The 27,901-nt window shown below is 30.9% G+C and overlaps 1 protein-coding gene and 1 long non-coding RNA gene across 4 annotated transcripts; one reads left to right on the top strand and one right to left on the bottom strand.

The window, feature by feature from the left end:
• Positions 1–14,691: 14,691 nt before the first annotated feature.
• HY2 (phytochromobilin:ferredoxin oxidoreductase, chloroplast / phytochromobilin synthase (HY2)) lies at positions 14,692–18,741 on the top strand. 3 transcript variants are annotated; one of them, XM_078322862.1, is made up of 8 exons: positions 14,692–14,871; positions 14,989–15,108; positions 15,636–15,730; positions 15,825–15,918; positions 16,033–16,164; positions 17,553–17,657; positions 17,824–17,874; positions 18,344–18,741. In XM_078322862.1, exons 1-8 carry the CDS (start codon positions 14,779–14,781, stop codon positions 18,536–18,538), a joined length of 885 nt encoding a protein of 294 aa, XP_078178988.1. In that variant the 5' UTR covers positions 14,692–14,778; the 3' UTR covers positions 18,539–18,741. The 3 variants fall into 3 exon arrangements, with proteins under 3 accessions (XP_078178988.1, XP_078178990.1, XP_078178989.1); XM_078322864.1 differs by lacking the exon at positions 18,344–18,741 and adding an exon at positions 18,141–18,315 and having other exon boundaries at positions 14,700–14,871; XM_078322863.1 differs by lacking the exon at positions 16,033–16,164 and having other exon boundaries at positions 14,710–14,871.
• Positions 18,742–24,993: 6,252 nt separating this feature from the next.
• LOC144573441 (uncharacterized) lies at positions 24,994–27,600 on the bottom strand. The gene is made up of 3 exons (XR_013517968.1): positions 27,363–27,600; positions 26,042–26,114; positions 24,994–25,433 (listed from the first exon to the last, which is right to left on the bottom strand). It is a non-coding gene; the product is annotated as an uncharacterized LOC144573441 (long non-coding RNA).
• Positions 27,601–27,901: the final 301 nt, after the last annotated feature.

The following is a 27,901-nucleotide window of genomic DNA, read 5'->3' as shown; positions in this document are numbered from 1 at the left end:
GATATCTAATCAAGTACTAAAATACTGCATTCAGAAAAAAGTTTACTTGCATAGTGATGCCAGATGTTAATTAATAATGTTATATTTTAAACGAAAATGAAGTAGGCAAATAAATAAATTTTATTATAGTTAGGAATAACTTTAATATGCAATATAATTTTATCAAACTACTAACTATAATTTACTATTATAAAAAAAATATTCTCATAGAGTGACTTAATTTCTGCATATTAACTTGTCAAATACGTTGGCATAAAAACAAAAGGTTGAGGATGATGATGCAAAAGTTGCTTATTTTAGAGTATTAGCTGGTGTCAAACCTGGGCATTAACATTTTGAGAAAAGATTTTGTCTGGACTCGAAGGGTTGAGGAATAAGTCGTGGCCTGGTTATTCCTTATCCTTAGAAACGGACAAAAGGGACCTAACAAATGCAAACAAATAGAAAAACAAAACCACCATCCTCTTTTTTCCTCTCATGAATTTTGTTTTCTTCTGAATTTGTAAATTTCGTTGGGAACGCGAGAGAAAGAGAGGAAAGGACGGATAGAAAAAGGCCCAAAACCACCAATTGTTGTCGTGTACCGAGCGGCGTGGCCTCGCTCCTGTTGTTCTTATCCTTGGATTAAAGGACAAACAGACAAGGAGGTTTTGCTAAAGGACGTTACCTGTGGCCCTGTGGGTTGTGGGTTTGGTTTATGACTTGTGAGTTGGGGTTTAGTTAAGTCTCCTTTTGGACTCGCTGATTTTCTGTGGCCTAACAAGTACTGATACTGATGGAGTCATATCCTGGCTCTGCTTCTTCAGATATGTTAACATTTTGTGTGTAAAATATAAAGTGAATTATGTTAGATTGATTGTGATTTGTATAAAGGTGACATCGGTTGATCATATTTAAGAGTTTCTCGTCATTCAAAATGTTGTTATGTTTAAACTTAAATTATTTCGAGGTTGACTATTTTGAGATTGCAATTTGATTTTTTTTTTTTTTTTTTTTTTTTATCATAATGGTTTGAGAGTCGAGTCAATACTTAGTTTGCTTCATATTAGAGCATTGATAAGTGCATTTTTATTGTTGTTAATTTCAAGTCAAATCACATCATAAAGTTGCAAGAAGGTAATTGAGATGCTATATCTAATAAATTATTAGATTGGGGTCGGATTGGAATTTAAATACGGGACGTGTTTTACAGTGTCGTGGTATAGTGTTGTGATCAAGTTAGAATTTTTCGCATCATGACTAAATTTAAAATAATTGTTACAGTACGTAAATAATCACGGTATGCTAGTTACGTTCGAACAGGACTTGGTCATATATATATGTCATTTTGGTCGAATTTAATTTATTAATTTTTGTTATAATTTAAGTTGGTTTATTCAAGATTCACTATTTAGTTAAGATCTAATAATCCTAATTATACGTGACTTGTGTGTTCATGTGATGTGCCGTGTTGTGATCAGTTCTTTCGTATGACGTGCTGTACCATGTCAAATTTTCAAAAATTGATCATGGCACGCGAGACGTGAGTCATGATACTTAACTGGTGCATGTGCCATGCCCGTGCGGTGTTGTATCCGGTTACACCATGACTTTTTTAATCTTTAGTCTGAGTTAAAAAATTGAAGTGTGAACTGATATAATTTGTTATAGTAATATGTTTATGTTTCGAATAATTGGATAAGACCTAATATTCATGTTTTGGATATAATAATGTAAGTATAATTCGTTAATAGGTTGTTGTTTTATAATGCAACAATGTATCAAATATTTATACTTTTACAAAACAAATAAATAGTCCGTAATTTTATGATTTAATAATTTAACATTGTTTATATGATTCGTCATATTGTGTTGAAAGGCATATATGAAATTTCTCCTTTAAAATAATTGGGCAATGTATACATCGAAATATGTGGTATGTCAATATCTTTCTAAAGTGTACAGGATTAAGTACAAATTTTTAATACAGGTTTTTCGGTTCCTTACTTCCTTTATACATTGATACAGGTTTTTAAGTTCGGGTTTTTTTTTTAATCATATGGAGACCTGCAATCTTTTACAAAATATAAAATAAAAAATTCTTAGCTATTCTCGACAAAATATTTAATATATCTATATAAAAAGATTATTGGGAAGAAATGTGTTCTTAAAAATATCACAAGATATAGATATAATAGTAGCTAGGTAGAGCAGATTATACAATTTGTGGGTGAAAGGATACAGATAGTAGCAAATTAGGCGTGCTCAAGATTTCAAGTGTTTTAGATCCGAGCATGTCATTTGTCCATTGATAAACGGACAACCGAGGTAAGAGCAATGATTTCATACATTTACTAGTGATAAATTTTATTTGATTTCATACATACGGCTAGAAAGATATGTTATTTGTCAAACTTATAAGATAAGAGTAAATTTATTTACGTAAACGCAACGTTTTGTTTAATATTTAAAAGAAATGCTGGTCACAACGAATTTTGGTTTGACGATATGTAAACAATATCTTGTTAGTCTCAAAATTTGTTATTAAAAGAGGTGAATCATGGATGTATGAAGTTGGTCAGATTAGAGATACCATCAAAATATCTTAATTTAGCAAATTGCATTGTTTTGAAAAAAGTTTGATCGCATTTTAAGTAATTAAATATCCAAATTTGATTTTATGTTTTTTTATTATATTTAAAATTTAAATAAATTATATTTAGAGAAATTTCGAAAGAATTTATTTTATCATGCCAATTTTTCCGAAATTTTATTAATATACACAAAAAATAACAAATTTAAGAATCTACACCCATTTTGATCAATATTCCAAAACTACAGAATCCGCAAAATAATTCACCGGAAATTCCATTTTCTTGAATTATTCTGCGGAAATAGAATTTCTGGTTTTTTTATTTTAATAAAAAGAAGATGTTATGATTTTTTATTTTTTCTATTGAAATATTAGAAATATTTTTATATTTCTTTGAAGATAGATGAAATACTATAGAATTGAATTTACTAGAGAGATCGTGACAATAACCTGGATAACTATTTTTCAGCCCTAATTTTTTTCAACTGTAAGAAAAAAAATTAAAATATATCTTAGTATGTTACCAAAAAATAAATAAAAATATTTTAGATCTAAGTTACTGGTCTTTTTTCAAAAGTCACTTCTCGATAAATAAATAAATTATCATAGTCCTTCTAGTACATTCAATTCATCTATTTTCAAAAATTAATTCAAAAAATGCTCTATCGAATGATGTCAAATAAAAAAAAGTTTGAAATAATCAGGATCAATATTTTTTTTTAGTAACACAGAGAAAATAATTTAATTTTTCTTACAGCCGCAAAAAATCCAGCCTGAAAAATGTTGATCTGGATTATTTGTAGCAGTTTTTCTAGTAATAATATTACATCTATTTTCAAAGAAATATAAAATATTTCTAATATTTCAGTGGTAAAAATAAAAAAAATCATAATATCTTCTATTTAATTAAAATAAAAAATAGAAATTATATTTCCGCAAAATAATTTTATGGAAGAGATTTTTCAGATACGGTGAATAATTTTAGCGGATTGTATAGTTTTGGAATTTTGTCCAGAACGAGTGTAAATTAATTGTGAAATTTCGCATTTTTTTTTTTGTATATTAATAAAAGTTTCGGCAAGAACTAGATCTATTATAGTATTTGTTCAAAATTCATTCATAATCGATACTTTTGATTAATTATGGATTCATTATATCCAACAAAATGGACAGTTATATCTCAAATATTATCTAATGCGTCACCAAATAATTATTAGAGCAATCTCGAAAAAAAAAATTGTAACGTAATTATTAGACCAACTTAACAAATTGCTTGCATGTATGTTTTCAATTAATTCTGGAAATATTTTTAAATCACCAGAACTGATTGTTGTGCTCCGTTATAACATCTAAAACTTACACTATTTTTTATTAGAATAATTTCAAATTGTAAAAGGCATACAAAACTGTAAATGCATTACTAGAAAGTGGAAATTATATATGTTGCGTCAAAACATATTTTATATTTTTCAAATTGAATGTATTCATGCTGAATCTAGTTCTAAATCCATATGATATAGAAGGCGTTGCATTTATGAAGTTCAGTCTACCTATTTCCATTTAGGCTTATTTTAAATGCATACATCCAGGTTTGCTTAATATGCATCAATGGTAAAAGGAGTCGATGGTAATTAGGATGTTATAGATCGAATGAATCAAATATATATGATGTTTTTAGGATATGTTTGGTTGGATTGAAAATAGGTTATTATTGGAGTTAGACTATTCAGAATAGCTTATTTAATACTTGAATGGATTAGAATAGTTAGAATAGTGAATTATAATAATTTTTTTTTAAAATTTTTAGAAATTTAACTATTTTAATAAAATGAACAATAATTATTTTTAATTTGACTATTCTAGTTATTCTTATTTTACAACCAAAAGCTTAGCTTTGTAAAGGAAAGAATTCACCGCATTGTATGCAGAAATATCAATCGATGGTTCAATAGGGTAGAGAGAGTTCTACACCAATCGCTCCAAGCTAAACTCATCGAATTAATTTTACAGAATTTTTGTTTTCAGAAATTGTATTAAAATAATATAGATATTAGATAAATTGTGGTGAAAATTTGATGAAATAGAAGGAACCGACTAATGGCCAGTTTCTTTAGCTGCCACGTCAAAACTTAGAATCACTCAGACGAGGGGCACAGAGGGAAGGAAGGGAAAGGAAATAGACCATGACCGAACCTGACCAGAGACATTTACTTGCTTCTAGAAAAAAAAAATGAAAGGGAACTGAGGAAAATGGAGGAGAGAGAGAGTGAATTGGGCATAGAAATTTGGTGATTTCGTTCGCCACCAATTTGAGATATAGAGTAGATAAACTTGTTTTCTTCTCTTTCTTTTCTTTTCCATTACACATTCTATTTGTGTATCACACTCTTAGGGCATGTTTGATTGTCATGGGATTGTGCGGGATAAGAATTAACAAGTTCGGGAACCCATACTCTGAGTATGTACGGGATTAAATATGTAATGTATTTAAATGAGTATCCGGTTGTACTGTAGGATTAGGTGTGGAAAATTTTATTTTATTTTTTAAAATATGTAATTTGTATAAAACTCATGTGATTTTTGTAAAATAAAAAATAACTCTTCGGATCCGTACCATTTAGTTAGTCCCATAAAAAAAACTAATAATGAGTGACCTCATTCTACAAGAAATAAATTTTACAGCTATATGTTATTTTTATTTTTTTGAAAAAAAAAGAAATTAATCATAGAAATATATTTCACAGCTGTATATATTTTTATTATTTTTTGTTTGAAGAAACAAAAAATTGATCATAGAAATAGATTTCACTGCAAAATTAGCAAATTATAAAATTACAGTTTTTTTCCCATTTATTATTATTACTTTGCATCAATATTTTTTTAATGTAATTGTTATTATAAAATAATTTCATAATTTATTGAGATTGAAAATTGAAAGTATATTGAAATTGAAAGTATATTTTTTAATGTAATTGTTGTTATAAAACTTGTTAATTTTCAATAAATTGAAATTATATATATATTTTTTAATTTCCGCCCTCCAAACTTGTTAATAAAAGATGAGGAGGGTTCAAATGCCTCCATTTTTTACGCCTCCATCATGCCTCTATTTTTAAAAACTTTAATAACTCAAAATTTAAAACTTAAAAGTTAAAATAACACTGTTGGATATGATCTATATTATTTTATCTATCCACATGTAAAAAATTATGACATTTCAATTTTGTTTTGATTGTTATCAAGAGCTTGTAAAAACATACTAATGTGGATAATTTCTAGACATTGATTTTTCAACTTATTGATTCACATAAAAAGAAAATCAAAATGTGATAAATTTTTTTAAGCACGTAGATCACATCTAACAGTTTTATTTTGAAATTTATGATATAAATTTTGAGTTATTAACATTTTAAAAATGAAAGCATGATAGAGACACCAAAAAATAAAGACATTTCAACCATCCTCATGAAAGATTGAAAATTATAAAACTTGTTACCGAACATATACACGAGAAAAATACCCATGAGCCAACTTTATCTATGAAAACCCATGGTAGTTGAGTGTGCCGAACAGGCTCCAGTTATCAACAATCAACTTTTGACCATTTAAAATAATAAAATATATATTTTTTTTCTTTGATGGCTGCTTTGGGGAAAAAACATTAGCTCGGAGCTAATGCGAGAATTCCCATAAATTTCTTCACTTTTTGGACATTGTTATGGGACTATGAGTTAATAAATTAATTTTGACCATAAATTTCTTCAAAATTAAAAAATTAATTTTAGTGTATTCATTTTTTAAACTTTTTTTGACCGCTTGATTTTATACTAAATTAATTTAAATGTTTAAAACTTTCACATGTAGACACATCACTCGTAAAGTAGGTGAAATTATAGCATCAACTTTCACATGTTATAAAACTTGTTAATTTTCGCATCAATTGAAACTATAGCATCTTCGCATCAATTGATGCTATGGATGGGATAAAATCACCCATAATAAAATATTGTTATAAAACTTGTTAATTTTCGCATCAATTGAAACTATAGCATCAGCTCCCCCTCTAACCATGTTTAAAATTTTGTCATTTAAAACCGATTTGATGAATTTTGAAGTTAAGCTCATCAAACACTTTAGTGAGCTTAATTAAGAACACCCTAGTTCTACTCTTCTTTCATTATAAAAATTGATAGCCGAAGACTGCAGGGAAGAAATTCCATTTCTCTGGAAATCTCATGAACCCCAACTGAATCCTAAGATGCCGAACGGACATTGTTAGAGAGCCAAATCTACGGACAGGAGGAGAAGAAACAAAGAAAACAAAAGGAGATTGCACCAAATTTTAATGGGTTAAAAACCCATCCCATGTGTTAGGAGATTTTATACGGGACTGATTATGTATGGATTGTATCTACGTGCAAAGCCAAAACATACTACAAGAATGAAACAGTATGTCGACATATCGTCGCGGATATTACTGTCGCTCATATAAAAAAAAAAAAATTATGTCGGTATACCCTCAAAGATACTATTTCATTCTTGTAGTAGGTTCATTGAGCGTGGCTCCTTCTATTACATTAAAATTTCACTGCAGTCTATCTAATAGTGTATATATTTTTATATAGTTTTAAAAATAAAAAAAAATCTTAATGTTATACTAATGTCTATGCTCCGTGTCTGGCCACAGGACATCTTTGAAGTCCAGGAAAGGACAAAGACCTTCAAAATTTCTCTTGCATTATTAGCACGCCAAGCATTATTAGAACGCCAAACTTGTACTTTTCAAAGTAAACTTAAATTTTCCAAAGGGCACATGTTCTTAAAGTAAACTTTTTAAAATATATTTCCCAATAACAAAATTCATAAAAGAATAATTGATTTGAAAAGTAATTATCAAGTATACTTCATTGTACAAAATATTTTGTCGAAAATTCTTTTTTTATACTCATATAAAATTATACATAATTTATAAAAGAAGTATAAAATTATGTTCTATCCTAATATTTTTTTGCCCCGTTATATATTCTACATCCTGCCTCTTTGCTAGTGTTTTAATATTCAGTTTATATGTAGTATGTAGAAAGCCACCGCATATTGCATATACGATATGCAACTGCATATATGGATTTTTATGCGGACTTATATATACATATCCCATATGCGGATTTTAAATAAGAATTCATATATATATATATATAAACAATATAGGTAATACATGGTATAAATTGTTGGCTTGTGCCATAATCTACTTGTTTGTTTGACTAGATTTACAAAACATATATTTATTGGATTTAACAATTTTCTTTAGTTGAGATATGTGCAGATTCATAAGATTTAGAAATGCAACAAGACTGTTGAGGTTGTTTCCTTTGTCCTTGAGATAGCTGACTGAATCACTGTCCAATGAAGGCTAAGACTTCAAAATCAACATCTACTATTCATAAGATTTCCGAAAAGTGGTCATATGCCGAAATCGGACACTCAAGCACTAAGATACGCTTGTTTGAATAGTGCTACAGTTCCAGAACAATTGATGACCGTTATAATGGTCCAGGGACCGTTACAACGGTAAAAACATCAACCACAACAGTTTAATTCATTTGGGACCATCACCTGACGGTCTGGGTTCCAGAGCCGGACCATTGCAACTCTACCTAGACCGTTGCAACGGGATAATTCCAGCAGCCTGCACACCTTTCGTATTTTGACCGCCGTTTGGTCATCATACGAACTCTGATTTGAGTGAATCAAAGTTTAAAATTTCTAGGAGAACGAGATTTACAACTTCTATGTATTAACTTTGTTTAAAATATGAACGGATGGATCGGTATAAGCCGTGGAAGGCAGATGTCAGATATGGTAATGTCTATAAACCTCGATTTGCATCTCTCCCTTTATATAGAAGCAAATATTAGGTTTCAAAGAGTGCTCCAACCGTCTTCACAAGAGAGCCACCATGGTTGTTAGACCTTAAACTTCAATACTTATTCGACAACCGACGATCTCCTCCACCATATTCAAACAACTTCAATAATTCGAGTGACTTGTGAGAGATCTTTATTTACTACAAACACTTTGTAATCCTTTGTGCTCACCTTTGTTATCTTGAGCTTTTAGTGTTCCTTTGAGCCGATTCCGTGCTCGGGCCGTGTGACTTCACATAAGCTTTGTAAGGGCTCACCAGTTCTACTTTGTATCCATTTCTTATTGGGTAAAGAAAGGAGCGTCATCTCGAAAGTCACAGATCTCGAAGATATAGGCGTTAGTGTCGAACTCCGTAAATAACTCTCGTGTCAAGTATCTCTAAACTCTACTATTTACTTTATTTAAGTTATATTTTAGTTTAGATTCAAAGTTATTTGAGTTTTCGCTAAGAATAACTTGTAGACACGCTATATCATTTAATTTAGATTAAAAGTTTAAAAAGACCTATTCATCTCCCCCCTTCCCCCTCTCTAGATGTCTTTGGGGCCAACATAAATTACTGTTAATATATTCTAAACCGGTAATATGTGGTATAAACCACTGTTAATATCCTCTAAACCGGTATTTTTATCACTATTAATAAATAAGTAATATGCTCTAAACTGCATATTCTAACTGAATATAGATTTTTTATTCGAATTGCAACCGAATATTTGGTCGAATAGACCAAATATATTACACTGTTCCTTGCTGAGTACAATAAATGAGTATTGGAAACGAAACCCTGTTTTTTTTTCACACACCGTACAGCATATATAATTTTTATATTGCGCTTAGACACTCTAATACAAATTATGGATGTTCGTTTGTTGTATCTATTGTCAAATCAATGCATGAACTTCACCAACACTCATAGCGGACTTTGTTCATTTTGTTAGTTGGTTGAAAAGTAATATTTTTTCCTTTTGTAAACATGAAGGAAATATTTCTCATTTCCAATACACACTAAAAAGTTTGTAATCGGATTCTAACTTGCGATGTTCTACACACTAAATGAATGATTGATTCTCCTAAAAAAAAAATTAGCTGAACCGAATATATTTTGATTGCTTAAATCTAAAACAACCCATCAATTGAATTGAACCGAAATAAATAAAGTAAATGAATTGGAGGAACCGATTAATATAATAAAAAATTAATTTATGAATAATAATACGAGTACTAACTAATTTATGTTTTCAAAATGTGTAGAATACGCAAACTGTCCTTCCTAATATTTTGCTTTTCTTGATTTGTCAGTTTTCCAATTGAGAAAATGAAATTGAAAACAAACAAAAAAACTGCACCATTATATTTTTAACTAAACTAAAATTAAACGAATAAAAAATTGAACTAATGCATTTCATTTCATAGCTTTATGTCAAATAAATATAAATTTTTTTAGGGTATTTGTCTGGCGCCATTCATACCGGACATATTTGATCGATGAGTACTTAGTTAAACAGAGTTAAATATATATATATATACACTGTCAAAAATAATAATAGAACTGTCAAAAAATAATAAAACAACTTAAGAACACAAGACTCCCATGAATCTCCCTTCCCTCCCTTATTTTTTATTTCTTTTATTTTTTGATTGAATTACACAGCTCTTACATGCCTATTTATCAATTCAAAAATATTTTGTATATCATGCTAAACATGGAAACCAATCCTTATAATTAATGACAAATAATCAAATACTATTTATTGCTTATTTCACTAGATATGATTGATATCCTTCAATTTATTTTTTCCTTCTTTTGAGTAGATATAGATCTTCTAAAGGATTCGGCTTGATCTCCAAGTTATGCTGGAACCGAGTGTAATCTTAACATACACACACTCATTTCAACGTAAATAATATAAATTATCCTTAAGATATTACTTATTGCCATAAACATTTTTTTTAAGCATCTACCTAAAAAATAATTTTTAAAGTATTATTTTGATTTTTAAAATTTAAAATTGTAGTGAACGGGTCCCACTGAGAATTTACTCATCTTGGTGCTATTTCAATACTGTAAATAATGTTGGCGCGATCACAGTTTGCAGATCAATGCTAATATTACTGTTCACAGTATCATCTCTCAATTTAGTAGATACTCGCATCAACATTTATCAATTAAAAATATATTTAAATGTTTTCTCATCATGATGTTAACATGACAGAGATATTAAATCCAAATTTATTTGAAACCTTATTCGGTTTCAAAATGAAATTTTAAAGAAAATTAAGGACCATTGTGCTGTTTACCCTTTATTTTACTTGCACTCCCTTTCTCGTCCCTAAAGAGAATAAAATATCAAATTATTTAAGTAATAACTTAATTTGTAGAAGGAGATGTAAAATATGGGAATTAAGATGAAGTAATTTAATTTTTAATTTAAATAGCAATCAAACATAACCAATAAACTTTATTTGAAATCTTATTTGGTTTCAAAATGAAATTTTAAAAAATAATAATATTTTGAACCTTAATTAAGAAAAGTAAGGACCATTGTGCTATTTACCCTTTATTTTACTTGCACGCCCTTTCTAGTCCCTAGAGATAATAAAAGATCAAATTATTTTAAGTTATAACTTAATTTGTAGAGGGAGATGTAAAATATGAGAATTAAGATGAAATAAGCAATTTAATTCTTAATTTAACTAGCAATCAAACATAACCAATAAACTTTATTTGAAACCTAATCCGGTTTCAAAATGAACATTAAAAGTAAATGATATTTTGAACATTTAAATATAAATAATGCTTGAAAATATTAAGGACCGTTGTGAAAATTTACCCTTTCTTATTTTACTGGCACGCTCTTTCTCGTCCCTCAAGAGAATAAAGGGTCAAATTATTTATGTACAGTGTAAACCTGAAACTATGTGGTCTCGTTGTCTCGGCTAATAACAACAAACATGCTCATTTTGTCGCAAAGCTTGCTTTACAAATTGACTTTGTCGTATTATAATTGTCTTTCTCACCTTTTTCTCGCTCCGATCCGAGTTTTGTTAACAGATGGAGCACAAAATGTCAAGGAGAGAGGCATTAATTCGGTCCCAACTACTCTGTTCATTTCTCAACTTATTGATCATGCTATTTATTTTACGCTGATTTATTGTGCCTTTTGAACAAGAGGTCTTTTGTATGTCAACATTTTGTATTGTAGAGGCTAGAGAGAAGATCTTATGATCAAACAAAATAAATTAATTCCACTTTTGAATGTATAATATATTATTATTAAGAATAAATAATTTGAGTATTATCTCATATAGTTAGAAATTTATACTTTAAATGATGCAAAATTCACAACTTCTATATATTTGATATATGATAAATGGGCTATATTCATATATAAGATGCAAAAGGTTATTGTTTAAACGTGTTTTAAACGAATTTTAAAATTATATCAAATGTTTCCAACAAAATTAAAAACTCTGTTGTTGTTTTTAACAATAGAGATTTAGTGTTTACATATTTTCAATTTTATTTTAAATTGAGATTCATTGTTGTAAGCTTATAGTGATTTTGAATCTAATGTCTCCTACTCTCAGAAAAAAAAAACAATTTATTTTATATTAAAATTTGATTTAATTTATTTTTGCATGTGATATTTTTAGAATATTTTTTAGAGAACTTTTTAAATTTATTTGAGTAAAGATATCTTTTTAGAACTGTAAATTACAACTAGAAGGATGCGTCAACTTTTAGAATATCCAAAAACACATATATAGTAGTTCAAATTTTAATAATCATATTAATTTTAGATGGATATATAGAATTAATATAAAAAAAACATATGAATTTTTATGAGAATTTTATTTTTATATTAACCATAATTACGTTTTCAGTCACCTTCAGGCGCTATAACAAAAATCATATAATTTTACACTTTTTCACGCTCTATATTATATATTTATATTCAGTCAGTGGTTATAGTTCTTTGCTTGGTCACCTTATTGCACCAACATTTTCAAATTTAAACGTTACATTTGATCTGAAAGGTACTGAGAAGGGTTCCTGGTGGAATACCCATTTGTCTGTTCTTCTTTGGCTGCTACTAAACAGATACTAAGAACAAAAGCAAACCAACAAATCCAGTACACGCAATAGAAACAGAGCAGTGACCAGAGGTGGGGGATGACACTTAATATTCAGTCACATTTAAACAGGGGTTTTTGCCTTTTGGGGATTTGAATTCAAAATAGACAAGCAAAGTCAGATCATTTCCATGAAGACATTTGTAGGAGCTCGTAGTGTTTTTGGCTGTTTCTAAAAAGCATGATGCCTGTAAAACCTAGCTTTCATTTCATAACTATTTCTTAAATTTTGAACATGGAATGGTTTATTTTTGTCAGTGAATAATCATATTTCCTTTTCATGGGTACTGTAGTTATTTATCTGAAAATGTATCCATTCCTGTTATAAAAGAAGAAAGAGACAAATGGAGCAGGCCAGAGGCCTAGTAGTTTTTTTTTTTTTTCTGAGACCACGACAAAAGCTACTTTAACTGGTTTGGATCGGGAGCTCACATAACAGATAACAAACACTGTGCTGGATATCATCAATTGCACGCATGCTTACAAAAACTTGAATGAAAGCGCTACTGTACAAGTGTACATGCTGATAACCGTTCCAAAGTCCCTCTTTTCTTTCAAGAAAAAAAATGAAAAAAAAATAAATGTCAGGGTTTGTTGTGAATAAATGATTTATTGCAGTCGTAATATTTTTGAAAATTTTGGAAAAAAATGATGCTACCGATTAAATTTTTGTTTTTTTTGTTTTTATATTCAGGACAAAATATATTATTATAATTTTAAATTAAATAAAAATACCAAATAAACAATGAGCTGATTGAGACCTCTAATTATTTACCCCGGGCCAACTCTTAAACGGAACAGACCTTGAAAGGGTCATTAACACCAGCCCAATAGCAAACCCATTTAGTACTTCATCAAATGAAATGTATGTAAATAATCCTCCTCTCTTTAAGTTCCCCTTGGAAGTATTAGAAAGAACCCACTGTTAGACATTTAGCCCAATTGGCCCTTCCTATGACCATCAAGAAATTTCGACACTGCTCCACATTCTCTGTCCTCTGATGTAACAGAATATTTGAGTTTTGATTCTACCGTCCGATCAGAATCGTGGTCTATCCGGCCCGAGGTGGAATGCCCGGTGCCCTTTTATATTCGGGCCAAAGCGGATTGCGATCCGGATCTAAACCAAAATTTCAGTTACCTCAGCTGATTTGAATTCACTAGCTGCTCTAGCTAAGGCTGTGCTCCTGAGAAATCCTTCGTTAAACGGAAGGAGTCACGTTCGCTGCCCGCCTTGTTTACTCGCTCCAGAAACGAGAAGATCAGAGAGAAGAAGAAGAATAATGGCACTGTAGCAGGGAGAAATCAACATACAAAGTTCCGAAATTCATTTTCTGATTCGGAGTGTAGAGGGAGTAACACGCGCTCTGACTTCCTTCGTTCGCCTCCCATCCCCTTCTCTGCGCGATCAGTTTCTGAAGCACGCCCTTCGACTTTAGCCCAATGAACTCATGAATTCGCAACCTCTGGGGCATCTCATATTTTGGGTGCCCATTTTTACAGCACCAATTCCTTGGTATACAGCACAATATAAATTTTGGGATGAAAATACCCCTGCACCAAGTCTTTGGTTTTTCCAAAGGACTGTGCTGTGAAAATAAGGATGGGGGTATTTTCGTTCCAAAATTTATATTGTGCTGTATATCAAGGAATTGGTTCTGTAAAAATGGGCACCCCATGTTTTGCCCAACTTTTTTTGAAAATCTGAACCGTTCAAATATATATGTACGAATCTCAAAGCTCAAATAATGTTGGTCCCCTGAACTGTCCCGAATAGGCACTGACACGTCAGTCACGCAAAATATGAGATATCTCAGAGGATAACTCGTGAACACATTCTACTTCAGTTCAGTACTTCATTTTGATTCCCAGACCATATCCTCTGTGGTACCTAAAATTTTGAGTTTAGATCCGGACCCTCCGATCGGAATTGGTCCGATGTGGGATTCACTGGGCTTCGTGCCAAGACAGATCTGACTGTTCAGATCTAAACTCAAAATTTTAGTTACCTTATGAGATATCAATTCCATCCCTTCCTGAGCATTATCTTCTTGTTTCTCTACTCGGAAGAGATCGAGAAAGAAGAGAGAGACCGACAGTCTATATTTTGTAATAGTGGTTTGATTCCCTCTTCCCATAGCGCCGCTATGGATCTCTCCACCCTCTCGTACCAAAAGTTCGTCCGGTTCGCGTTGGAGCAGACCAAGCTCCGAACTACTCTCACTCCCCTCCCTTCTCAGGTCTGCTCTTTTGTACAACTACCTCGCTCTTGTTCTTCCGCTTCTCTAATTTACACCTCTTTCTACTGTTTGACAGTATAATTTATTTTTCTCATTTTTCTCTTTGTTATTTGCCAGGAGAAATTCAAATCAATAAAGGCCAAAGATGAAAAGAGTGCTCTGAAAGCGATTTCGTTTTGTGCGCCTAAAATAAGGCTGCTCAGGAGCTTGACAATTGAAGATTCTCAATCTATGCTGGTAGTTCTCACTATACTTCATTTCAAAATGTATTAAAAATTGACAACTTTGAATTAAAAAAAAAAATAGAATTTGAATTTTGTGATTGACTGCTAATTTAGATATAGCACATAAATCATAATATTATGTTACGAAAATCTTGAAATCAGCTAAAATAACTGTCACACTGGTCTCTGCTGCCTGTGTCGGGATTCTGGTAGTAGAGTGTGTTGGCTAATGCCCTAGCATTTATGGTCTTTTCTTTGTATTAATTAAAAGCCCAGTCTGAAATTGCATGTTTGCATTGCGACAAGCCATGAAAATTTCCGTTACAAATTACAAAATATGGTGCTTTTATTGCTTTCTGGGTTAAGCAGCTTATTATTATGTATATTAAACAACGGGCCTGTCCAACATGTGGTAGTGTCTAGCTCAGTATATCCTTCAATAATTCCATCAAACTTTGCCTCAATCAATCAACTTTATTTCTAAGTTTTTTTTTTATCCACAATATTATTATTTGAACATTAGTTCTGGATATTTTTTAGGTTTTTGATTTTGCGGCATTCTCTAAACCAGAATATGACATGCCTATCTTTTGTGCCAATGCATTCACCACACCTAGCCGAAGTATTGTTGTATTGTAAGTATGATATATTTATTTTAATTTTATCTATTAACAACTTGTATCTAATCTTAACCACATCAACATTTTTATATTTCTTATTTTCCATCAGGGACCTAAACCCCTTATATGATGTCACCACACAGCACAACTACAAGGAAAAGTACTATAAGAAGCTCATGCCCCTCTCAGAGAAATATTCAGAGGTAACATTATACAAAATCTCACACAAACCCTTCTTTCCCACATTTTCAGGTTACTTTCAACTATGTCTATCTCTATGTGTTTTCATGTATTTAAATTTAATAGAGAACATGCAGCTTTTGCCTTGGGGCGGCAAAATTACTAGTGAATCAATGAAATTTTTCTCACCCATCGTGATTTGGACAACAGTTGCTTCAAGTCAACCTGTGCATGATGTACTATTTTCTGCTTTTGTGGATTATTACAAGGTACTGATTTAGTTTTTATTTATTAATTGTGACATCACTTTTCTACTGGAAATAGACTAAATCTTGTTCACATCAGTCTGTAATGTTGTCAATTAAACAGTACAGCACCTTGTAATTTCTGATCTAGAACTCTAAAAACAAGGTACATTAAGTATCAGAAATTATAGTTTCTAGATTTGGCTGAACTAAGGGATCATCCAAAATTCTAGTATTTTTGACATATATTCAAAAATTGCAAAGGCTCTGGAACTCAGAGGCGGAACATAGTATAGTCTGGGGGGTGCTATGCCACCCCCATCATTTCCATTTTTTTTTATCAAGTATATAAAAGTTGAACTGTTTTGTATTTTTCATATGTAGTAGCTCCCCTTATAAAATATTATAAACTTATAGGGTGTAAATGATAAAATTTGAAAATCAAACTTCGACTGCCTTTTTCATTCCATATGTGACTCTTCGGTTTCCACATCATTTATATTATTAAAAAAAATTAACTTTTTGCTTTTAAGAATATGTCAAACATACTTAAGAAAATTAGAAAAAAGAAAATGTCCAACAAAGTAATATCGGAATATCCTTGGCAGATGTTAAGTTTCTAAAAAAGAAAAAAGAAGAAGAAGAAGAAAGTATTAATTCCAGCAGAGCAACGTCTCTGATTCATCTAAAATAAATAAATAAAAATAAAACAAAGAAAATAATATTAGAGCAGGCACAATACATTTTTTTAGCAAAATTCATCATCTTCACAATACAAAAACTCACATTCATCGATCTTCAGAGCATATATACCACTTCAACTTTGAAATCAGTTAAATCTGATTTTAATTGAAGTTTGTAATTGTTTGTAATTTTTTAAATGATTATTTTGAGATAAAAGTTAATTTTACTTTCATGTTATGACAATGATAATTTATTTCTTCATTTTTTAGTTTCATTTTGAACTTTTGATAGACATGATATTTTATCGGTGTTAGTTATTTATTACATCTCTTTATGAAATAAAATAGTGAGATTTTATTATCTTTTGTTATATAAACTTTATTACTTATTACTTTTTTAAAAATAATATTTAGCCCCCCCTATATTCAAATTCTGGTTCCGCCCCTGCTGGAATTAGACCAACAAGTGTGGGGTGAAGTTAAAATAGTACATGCATACATGAGGAAATTTCAAAATGGGTTTAAACCCTAGCCTGGTACCAAAGCCTTATGGTACTGATTGGTATTGCAAACAAAGATTGAAAGTGTTTGCTTATTGATTTCCATCTCTCGACACTGGTATCATTCAGTATGGTGCCTATCCAAGGTTCAGATGGTTAAATTTGCAAAATTCCCTAAGTTGATAAATTCATCCTGTCAGATGGACTAAAGTGCATTGTTACAACATAGGCATGGCTGGAGTTAATTGATGAAGCAATTGAAGAAAAAGATAAATATCTTATTTCACTTAATTGTGAAGCACAGCACAGATACCTCACCTGGCGAGCAGAGAAGGTTAGTTTTGTAATTTTCCATTGTTTTGTATGTACAAATTAAAGGATTTCAGTACTGAATGCGTCGTTGTTGAATACTATACTGAATTTATCTGTTTCTTCATTATTAGATAAGTCAGTATATGTATTACTGCAAACTTAGTTAAATACATTCCTTTAATTTTTAGGATCCTGGCTATCCAATCTTGAAGAAGTTATTTGGAGAAACTCTTGCAAAGGTACTCTACTTGACTATATTGGGAATTTTATTACATCCAACTTTTGATTATGTTTGCTACAACACTAAAAGAATGTATTATTGACCTTTTGCAAATTAGCAGCCAATAGCAATACCGACATTAAGTTGAGCAAAAAATCGACTTTTTAGGTGTAGAAATAGAATCCTTGCAGTTAGGGGCAAAAGTGCAATTATGCAATAGAATATGTCATCGCCTTATCTAAATCCTGGACATTTTACAATTAACTTGATAATATTGGGTTTTAGCTTAAAATATGTGAAATGCTGGGTGATTTCGTTGTGGCAAAATAAGTTTATGGTCATTTGCAACAGCAATATAAGAATTGCCTAAAAGGTAATAATATAGAAGAAAAAGGTTCTTTTCCCATAATTTGTTCAAACTTTATTTCTATTGCAGTGTACCTTTCATTATGAGAAATTTTGTCCCAAATCTTTTTTTGTTTGGTCAGGATTTGGTGAGGCAATTTCTTTTTGATGGAGTTGATTCACTAGGATCGAAGACCTTTTTGGATTATTTTCCTGAATATAGGTTGGAAAATGGGGCAGTTAATAAAAGACGAAGTATGGTGGGGAAGTCTTATGAAACTCGGCCATGGAATCCTCAAGGGGAATTCATAGGAGGCAACCTGAATGAAGATCTCTAGATTTCAGATGTAAAATTGTTGTACTTCAATTTGTTTGTGTTGTTATTTGCCGTTAATTTTTTTCACTACTTGTAAGCTATGACTAGTCTTATTGACTTTTATCTAAACTTTTTGCTGTCATGACAAAATTAGAAAAACCCAAGTTATGTTAAGGATATGGCAAATGATGTCGTCATGTTAATAGGGTTGGGACTTTTAGGAGATTTTTTTATTTTTTATTTATTTTGTGGAAACTTTGGCGTGGCTGCCAAATATAAGTTTCATTAATTAAACATAAATTATATCCATTGTTCGATATATATCGAGAACATTATCAATATCAAACTACATCTACATTTAAAAATACATCAACATTGAACATTATAAACAACTAAAAGCAACAAAATAAACATATCATATTCTTTGGTAGTAGATATTGACGACCTTCAACATCGTCTGACAAGCAAGCGGACTGTAGGAAATGAGGTATCATTTTTTTTCAGTTAAGTTGTGGGTAAAGGAGACTGACACAGAGATGCGGGTGGAAGGGTGGAGGTGTTAGAAGACGGGAAGGCTAACAACTAGGGTTATTATCGCCAATTCTCCCGATAGAAGTGGAGAAGGACGTAAAGGTACATCGAGACGAGAGAGTTGATGGCTAGGGCTATTGTCGTCAAAGCAAGAAGTCAACAAGATTGAGAGTTTTGATTCAATAAATGGTGTAATCATTTCTTCTTATTTTTGCCAATTTTTGTAATGGATCTCTCTCTAGGGGTGTAGGTCAATGCATGAACTTGTTTAATTGTATCTTATTCAGTTATTTGTTTTTATTATGATTGTTTTATGGGATTTGATTGTTAATTTCTATGATTTATCATTTGTGTTGATTACATAGTTTAGTACTTGAAATTGAAGTAGTCCCGCTTTGGAATCTCTTTGTTATGCAAAGGATCTAAAGAAGTTAGGATGAGAGGAGAATACCAAATTATGAACACAAATATCTGAGGTTTTGGGTTAGAAGCGACCGTACTTTGATATCCATAACCGGAACTATAGAAATTAAGGGTTAGGGTTTGGTGAAGAACGACCGTGAAGTCAAATCCCTACTTAGGACACCTAGATTGATTAAGTATTGATACGTATTTTGTGTAAACGTGATTGTTAAATATCCCTTTAGGATGGTGACATCACCTAAAATTTGAGGAACATTAACCCAACCTACCAAAATACTTGTGTCAATAATTAGTCAATATAGGCTAACAAGAGCTCAATGGGTCTAGATAACTAGGGTGAAGAACGACCGTGAAGTCCGAAATTATCTAGGCACGTTATTAATTCACGACCGTGACCCTTTTTAACACTTTAGGTTAGAAACCTCATCAAATCATACATTAATTTGAACAAATATCGAATAGATAGAATTAACAAGGGATTGTAGACCAAATACCCTAGATCTCCTCAACTAGAAAGCAAACCAATCTTTCTTTCATTTATTTACTTTAATTGTTTTAAATTCCTTCAATTTGGGTATTGAACCCAAATTTAGATTTAATTAGGACAACCCCCCCCCCCCCCCCCCCCCCCATTTACTTTATCATACTTTACTTTCTTTCATTTTCTGAAATTAATTGACAAAGTACAAAACCTAGCTTTTAACCATACTCTCTGTGGATCGATACCCGATAATATACTACGCGATAGAATTGTATACTTGCAATCTGAACCAAAAGTGTATTTAGGGATAAAAGGTACATCTTGTTGTACTGAAACTTTGTACTATACCTTTTTGGTGTAACAAATTTTTGTTGAAAAAATAAATCTAAAATTCATGCAATGCAAGATACAATTTCTTCCCATATCCTTAAGCTTAAATTAAGCATTGTCCCTAATGCTTTAATCTAAAACTAAAAAGTAAATAGAAAGAAATATGAAAGATATTTGATATTCAAAATTAAAACCAAACAAACGCAGTAACTTGATCCTAGGTGTATTATATTCACTTTATATTCAAAATACAAGATATTTGATATTATTTCGTGATAAAAATTAGATCGAATGTGTATATAATTTAGGCCTATCAGTCAACTCTCTCTTCTTTCAATGAGGAGGTGCAGAGGTGGGAGTGGGGTAGTGTGGGGAGAAAGGGGTTGCTCAAAATGCACAAGTGTCTGATTATGGACAAAAAAAAAACATACCCATGTATGTTTAGATGAAATGAGAATAACTAGAATAGGAAGCTATTCGAGAATATGAACTATTCAGAATAGCAATGTGCATTCAAGCAATATATTTGTTATTTGGAATAGTTAGAACAATTGTTATTTTCTTTTTGTAAATGTTAGAATAGTTACTATTCAAGAGTGTGAAGAGAGAAAAAAAATATTTTTTCTAATATTTTCACCAACACAGTCTCAAAATGACAAAGTTGTTGACACTTCTGCCATCTCCACTTCGTGACAAACTGACAATTTGTTTGAGATCCACCTATCTATTTTTCCTCTTAGTTAACACTATTATTCTTGGTTACAGCTATTCAATATTCTAAATGTACAATTTAAATAACATTTTTACTAATCCGAATAGCACTATTTTCACACTAATATGAAAATCATCATATTACTTTATTCTCATTTACTAATTTCAAATTTCACTATTCTAGCTATTCTAGCTCGCATTCAAACCATAAGGTCTATACTTCGCCATAGCAATTAAACAAAGTTTAGACAAGCTTTTTTCTAATTTCGAAAGATCAAAAGTAGGTAATGATGTCACTCATGGAATAATCGCTTGATTTCAAAAATTCATTTCAAATTTTGTTCAATTATCACTTGTTGCAGTGCTAACTATTACTTCATGTTGTATAAAGAATGATTTGTTTAAAAGAAAATGTTTGAAATTTTATGCAATAATTTTGTTTGAAATTTTTGTATTATACTCTTTTTTTCTCAATAGTACAGTGTCTAATTTTTTTTTTTTTTTTGTTACATGTACTCTTAAAATTCACGGGAATTATCATAATACATAATTATCACTTGGCAATGTATGAATTATCACTTGTTTTGACAAAAATAATGAATTTATTACACAAGGTTGTTTTGACAATCTATGAATTAAAGAAATAAACTATCATATATAAACAGTCAAAGTACCAAAATGGGTAGCTATAACAAGTACAAATGTTTACAACAGTTCATATATCATAGAATATACAAAAAAGATCATCTAAACGTAAAACTTGCCAATCCTAAACAACATATCACTTTCAACAACGAAAAATTAAGAAAATAACAAAACATTCCTGCAAATCATCCTAAATCACCCCAATCAACTAAGGCATGATCATCATCATTAACCAAGTCTCTTTTAGACATTGAATCTAAGAAGTTGCTAGGCTCTACAATATGTTTTAGAGTGATTGCAACAAAATTCTCCAAGTGGTTCTCTACTATGTCGTGGCTATCAAACAAGTATGTTAGAGGAAACTTGTGTTGTTATTTTTTTACATTGTATTAGTGTTGATTTTTTCCAATATTTTTGTTTTACTAGAAATATTTAGTCAAATTGTTAAAAAATAATCATTATAGTCTTAAAATATCGACAAAATATGATATAGACTTAGTTGATGAGTTACATATTATCTATTTTTAGTTGATAACTTATATATATAAAGACAAAACTTCATGCACATATTATTGTCCATTGTCAAAAGTTCATCACAAAAGTTGCTTTATTCACACAATTATCGTCTATTCAAATGAACCATTCGTTTTACATGAAAAATTTGTAGTTTCATCTAAATTGTTTTGAGATATCAATGTATGATGTCCTTTTTTCTTCAAAAATTATAAATTATTTCTTCCGAAGAGTTGTGGAGTTGTAGGAACATTAAAAAATAACTTAAATTGGTGTGAGAATTAATTAATTTTCTAATTACAATATGAAAATAGTTTTTGTTCTGATGGACCATTTCTTTTGCTAGAGAATTTAACATTTTCACGCAAAGAAAAAAGGTTGAAAATAAATGAAAGAAACTAGAAGCTAATACAGTAAAATAGAAAAGTTCTAATTTTTTTTTGTAATGTCAAATAAAAGAAAAATAAAAGCGAGGCCAAGGTAATATGAATGTCACAAATTGATCCATGCTATGATTTTTTTTTTTTTCGAAGTTCAAACAATCGATTTGAACAACTCAATTTGCTCTCCATATAAAAATTTACTTGAAAATCAAATTTTACATTTAAAAAAATTACTAATTATTTTAGATAGGTAGAAAAGTACTTGATTTAAGGATTTTGGATGTTCAATAGCGGTAATTTTATATCTATAAAAAAATTAGTAAACAAATTCTAAAATATATAAAATTTGATCTCCAAATACATTTTAATATGGAGATCATGTTGAACAATCTGAATGGACTGGTAAATTTATTATGAAGAAAATTTGATTTATAACACAGATCGATTTGCACTATGTATAGTAATGTAACCACGGGCTATATGTTCATGTTTCTCAAAGTTTTATCTATGCACATGGCTGCTGTCTCCAAAATTTGTTTTTTCTTCAATAATTCAGTGCAGGCATCTGTGTTTTTTCTTCAATTGCTCAATTAGCTAGCCCTAGGTTAGGTACAATATCCTGTTAACATATATATCCAAGTAAATCATAATGAAAACTGCTTTGTGGTTTCAGATGACAATTATTGTTGCTCTAACTATTTTTTGTGGTACATTGTGGCAGGAAAAATTAATTTGGTTTGGTTTGGTACATTGTTCGATTCAAATACAATAATTATTAAGATTTTCATTATGCTTGCTCTTTATATATCTCACGCTCCCCCTTATTTCCATCAATGCATGGAAAATGTGACATGGAGAAATTGGTCGGGTCGGAAGGTCTCCTACCTGATCTAATTTTGTGGTCCCTTGGCTCCTCAATCATGCAATTTTTCCATTTTATAAATAGATTGCACAATACTATTCCACATTAAGCTAATTTTGTGTAGCTTACCTTGAATTCTTTTGTTGAGTTTCAAGATGACCCAGTTTGATCCCTTTTATTTAACATTAAAAATACAATAGTAAAACTGAGCATCAATTTATTTATATCATGCAATTGCAGTAATCCTCAATTTAACTTAAATTGGACACATGGAACACCTCAATAGCAGAAAATATTTAATTTAATGCTCTTATTAGCCTGTAGGATTGTAAATTTGTAATGAGGAGATATTCATTTACAACATCTTATAGCAATTTGATTTTATAATTTTTAAACAGTCGATCCAAATTGTTCAACATGATATCTATATTAAAATGTGATTCGAGATAAAATATCACATTTTTTTATTATTTATTAAGTATTTTACAAAACTGCGATTTTTCAGCGGTCCAAACTTGTCTTAAAATAATAGTTTTGACAAATTTTATTAGTAAAAAAAAAATGTAAAATTTTATCTCGAAGCACATTTTAATATAGAGATCATGTTAAGCGGTTTGAATCGACTGTATGAACTTTTAAAATTGTAAAATCAAATTGTTGTAAGTGAACTTACAAATGTTGTAAGTGGAACCCTTCCCTCCTCTATTTTAATTATGCGCCTAAAATTTGAACATGCATGCTTGCTGATACCTACGAGATGGTGGAAGTTTATTCTTAATTTAACATACTCATCTATGTTCCATTAAAATTCTTAATTGTTCATTGTGCCTAGCTATGGTATTGTGAGATGTTCCGTGAGCTTGAGATGTCAACCATATTATTGCAAGATATGTCAATAAATGTGTTCGGTGAAGGTTGTCGCCACTACACAAAATAAGTACTGTTAATTCTATGCATGTGCTATGGCGGTATATTTCGTGCTTAATCACACCAAGTTGGGTTCAAACCAGTGCACCTTAAACATCAACTATATTGAGGCAAAATCACATGCTAGAAATGAAAAATACGAGAATTTAAGTGCATGAAAAGGAGCTAGTAAATCTTCTGGAATGTAGTTGTGTAGATGATTTTTGTGAATCTCTATTATTGATTTTGGGGGTTTAGGTACAATCTGGATCCATGATTTTAGGTTTAAAAGCTTTATAGCTTGTGGATTTTAGTGCTAATTTCAACTTGATGTACAAGATAATTAGCTCGTTTTGTAATTTATTGTACTATATAGGTATTAATTCTTTTGACAATGTTTCAAATGTATATTGCATTTTAAAAAAAAGTTGTCTTTTCAATTCATTTGGAATTAAGTTGAAAAATGAAATTGATGCTTGCTGTTTACAAGCTTTGTTGTTTGTTTTTAATTTTATCAGTATTTGATTATGCTTGTTGTAATTGTATGTTAAGCATATAACATACTGTTTTGATGATTTAAGTCATTTAACAACTGAGTTCATGGCAGCAAAACCAAAAATATTACTATAATTATTGCATACTAAGATATTTTTTTTCAACCTAAAATAACAATAAAAGATTACCAAGGACAGTTTTGTTATAACATTATTATAATCATATATCAAAATAGTATATACAATAATATATTACAAGTAAACACAAAAGATAGGGCTGAAAAGGATCAAATTAGTAAAAAAGAACTGAAGTAATGACTGGTTGATTTGTGTTGGGTCTCCATCTCTTCTCCAAAAGAAATGACCATATCAGTTTGATTTTAGCTTCCAAGTTCTCTCGTTCAATATGTGACAGAGAAACAACTATATCAGATTGAATTGGTACACAGTCAGTCGAAATAAATATCTTGCCCTAGTATGGATTCTTTGGTTATTGTATGTGGAAATCAAGAGGGAGGCATTTCACTAGAATATATCGAGATGTTTGATACCAATAGTGATCTGAACCTTCTTATATTAGTGGGCTTTCAACTCTGAGGCTTGATTTGTCCAGTGCCGAGTTCAAAGTATACTGTCTCCTGATCAAATACATAAAACCAAATTTTAGTTTCCTGGCATGCACTCTTTGGGATCACAACAAAGTCATGTGCAAGTGATAGAAAACAATAAAATACATTCCTTGCATAATGCATTATAGTAGGAAAAGCTTCTAGCATCCATCAGTTGTGTGCTCTCCAATCAAAGGAAGTATGATGTAGATAATTTTTACAATACCACTTGTCAAAAATTTATTAGGACGTTTAGTATGAGTATTTTATTTTTTACTACACAATTTGTTAGTTTGTTTGATACTGGGATCATTTGTATGGTTTGTTCTGTTCAAAAGTATGCTGGTTGCATAAATCTATTTACAACCTTCCTAGATTACCAAAAATCTAAGAATAAACAATATGCTATACGAATGATCCATAATTTATTGCAAAATGTTGCTGGTAAGTGATAATTAAGTGCAACCAAAATGTATGGTGAATATATTCCTATCTACCAGTACAACAGAACTTCTATGGTAAAAAAGAGATAAAAAAAGTTTTCATTGTCAGGACTCATGCCCAAAAATTATCTTAAATAAATTATCAAGAAATATAATGAAACCAAAACTATGACCAATTTTGAGCAGCATTCTTACCTTTCCTAGACCACGCATGCCAAATTGAAGTGCTATCCTTACAGCTACTCTTCCAGTTTTTTAGTTTTTTCCTCTGGAAGAATTGCACAGAAAGGAAAAATTAGTACTCATTGAAAAAATGATTAATTGACTATTTGCAGCTCATTAGGGTTATACTTACGAAATTCATTGATTCAATATGATTCATTTAAAATCAGAGTGATGATCTATGTTTGTTTAGGTATTTCCACATTTAAAATCAGAGCAAAGTCGACTATCACATACACTCGGGTCTGGAAATGTTGCACATTCATAAATACTCTTAGACTTTTCAATAGTTAATCAACAAACGATACACAGAGCGATGATCTATGTTTGTTTTGGTATTTCCCTTTATAGAAGTAATCATATATTTACTAATATGTAGGGAAGTTGTCTTTCGGACTATTGTACAAATATGTAGAGAACATATTCAGACAATTCACAGATAGTATTTGCGGGACAATACAAGCAACAGAACCTTCTGAAATATAAGTACAGGTGAATCAAAGCATTTTAGATGGCCTTGCACTCTTTTTATTTTAGTTCATTATATTTTTGTTACCAACAAGCACTTGTTAAGAAAGTTTGAAGCTTTGGCTTGAGTTGGGTCTGGAGATGACCAAAATTTAGGTTCAAAAGTAAAGTTCCTCTTTAAATTTAGGTGAAAAAGTAATAAAAACGAGGAGCTTATTTTCATATGGGAATTTGAAAATATCTACTTAGGCATAACTTATTTGAATATTTGTACTGCAAAATTTCTATTCAGCTGATTGGAGGAGCTTGCTAAAATGATGAGTATATTTTTCAAATGACTATTTATACAGACTGAAGGGATCTTTATACTCCTCAAATCATAGTAGGAATAATCGGCCGATACTGATCCGGATCGGCCGATACAGATTGGTATCGGCCGACTCCGATCCGGTCCTGAGCCGATCCTCATGTAGCAAATCATAAAGAAAAAAAAAAACCCGATCCTGAGCCGATCCCGATCCGATACCCCGATCCCGATACCAATAATTCCTACTATGCCTCAAATGACTCTGTAATCCTCTTCTCAAGGATACATTTGACCCAATCCAACATTTGGAGGGTGGAGAAATCAAATTCCTCCTATTCAGAGCATATTTTCACGAATTAAAAATTTCTCGGCTCCCTCTCCCTCTCTTTCTTTGCTTCTGTGTTGGAAGAATCAATTGCTATTATGCATAAATTAGCAAACTCAAAAAATGGGGGAAAAAATAGGAAATATGAAAAAAAAAAGAAAAACCTAATTCAACTGTGAGAAATTATAGCGCACCTTTTTAGCTCTCTTCTTGTTGAATCCTTTCATGGAGACCAAGTATCAACTTGTTTCTTTCGGCTTTCTTCTCGTCTAATTATTTCAAAGAGAACTGTGTGAGGTCTGCAGGAGAGAGGTGTGAGAGGGAGTAGGGAAAAGGGGGAAAAAGGGTTTGGCTTAGGATGGGGCGGCGGGATGAGAGCCGGAGGAGGGAGGGGGTATTAAATAGCGCGAGGATGGAGTGTAGATAAAGACGTAAGAGTAACGGGAAAGTCTTAAAGTAAGGAGAGTGAATGTGCGCCACGCGGCACAGAGAGAGATGACAGGTGTCAGGTAGAGAGATGACAGGTGTCAGGTAGGGATGCCAGTGGTTTCCGGATTCGAATCCGGACTGTTTGTTTCGCTTTGGCACGAATATTAAAGACGCAATTTCACGTATATACCTCGAAATTAATAATTACATATTTATTCTTAAAAAATTATACAAACTCACATATTTGTTCTATCTAACTCTTTAACATATCAAATATCACCAAAAATAATTAAATAATATTTTT

This window comes from Carex rostrata, chromosome 21 (assembly GCF_964058835.1).
Source record: "Carex rostrata chromosome 21, lpCarRost1.2, whole genome shotgun sequence".
Classification (NCBI taxonomy): Eukaryota; Viridiplantae; Streptophyta; class Magnoliopsida; order Poales; family Cyperaceae; genus Carex; species Carex rostrata.
This window is presented reverse-complemented; position numbering and strand designations above follow the sequence as displayed.

Excerpts from the sequence above, each read along its gene's own strand:
- HY2 (XM_078322862.1), top strand. The coding sequence starts at position 14,779 with ATGGATCTCTCCACCCTCTCGTACCAAAAGTTCGTCCGGTTCGCGTTG. Across the intron at positions 14,872-14,988 it reads TCACTCCCCTCCCTTCTCAG|GAGAAATTCAAATCAATAAA; the intron begins GTCTGCTCTTTT and ends GTTATTTGCCAG. Across the intron at positions 15,109-15,635 it reads AAGATTCTCAATCTATGCTG|GTTTTTGATTTTGCGGCATT; the intron begins GTAGTTCTCACT and ends GATATTTTTTAG.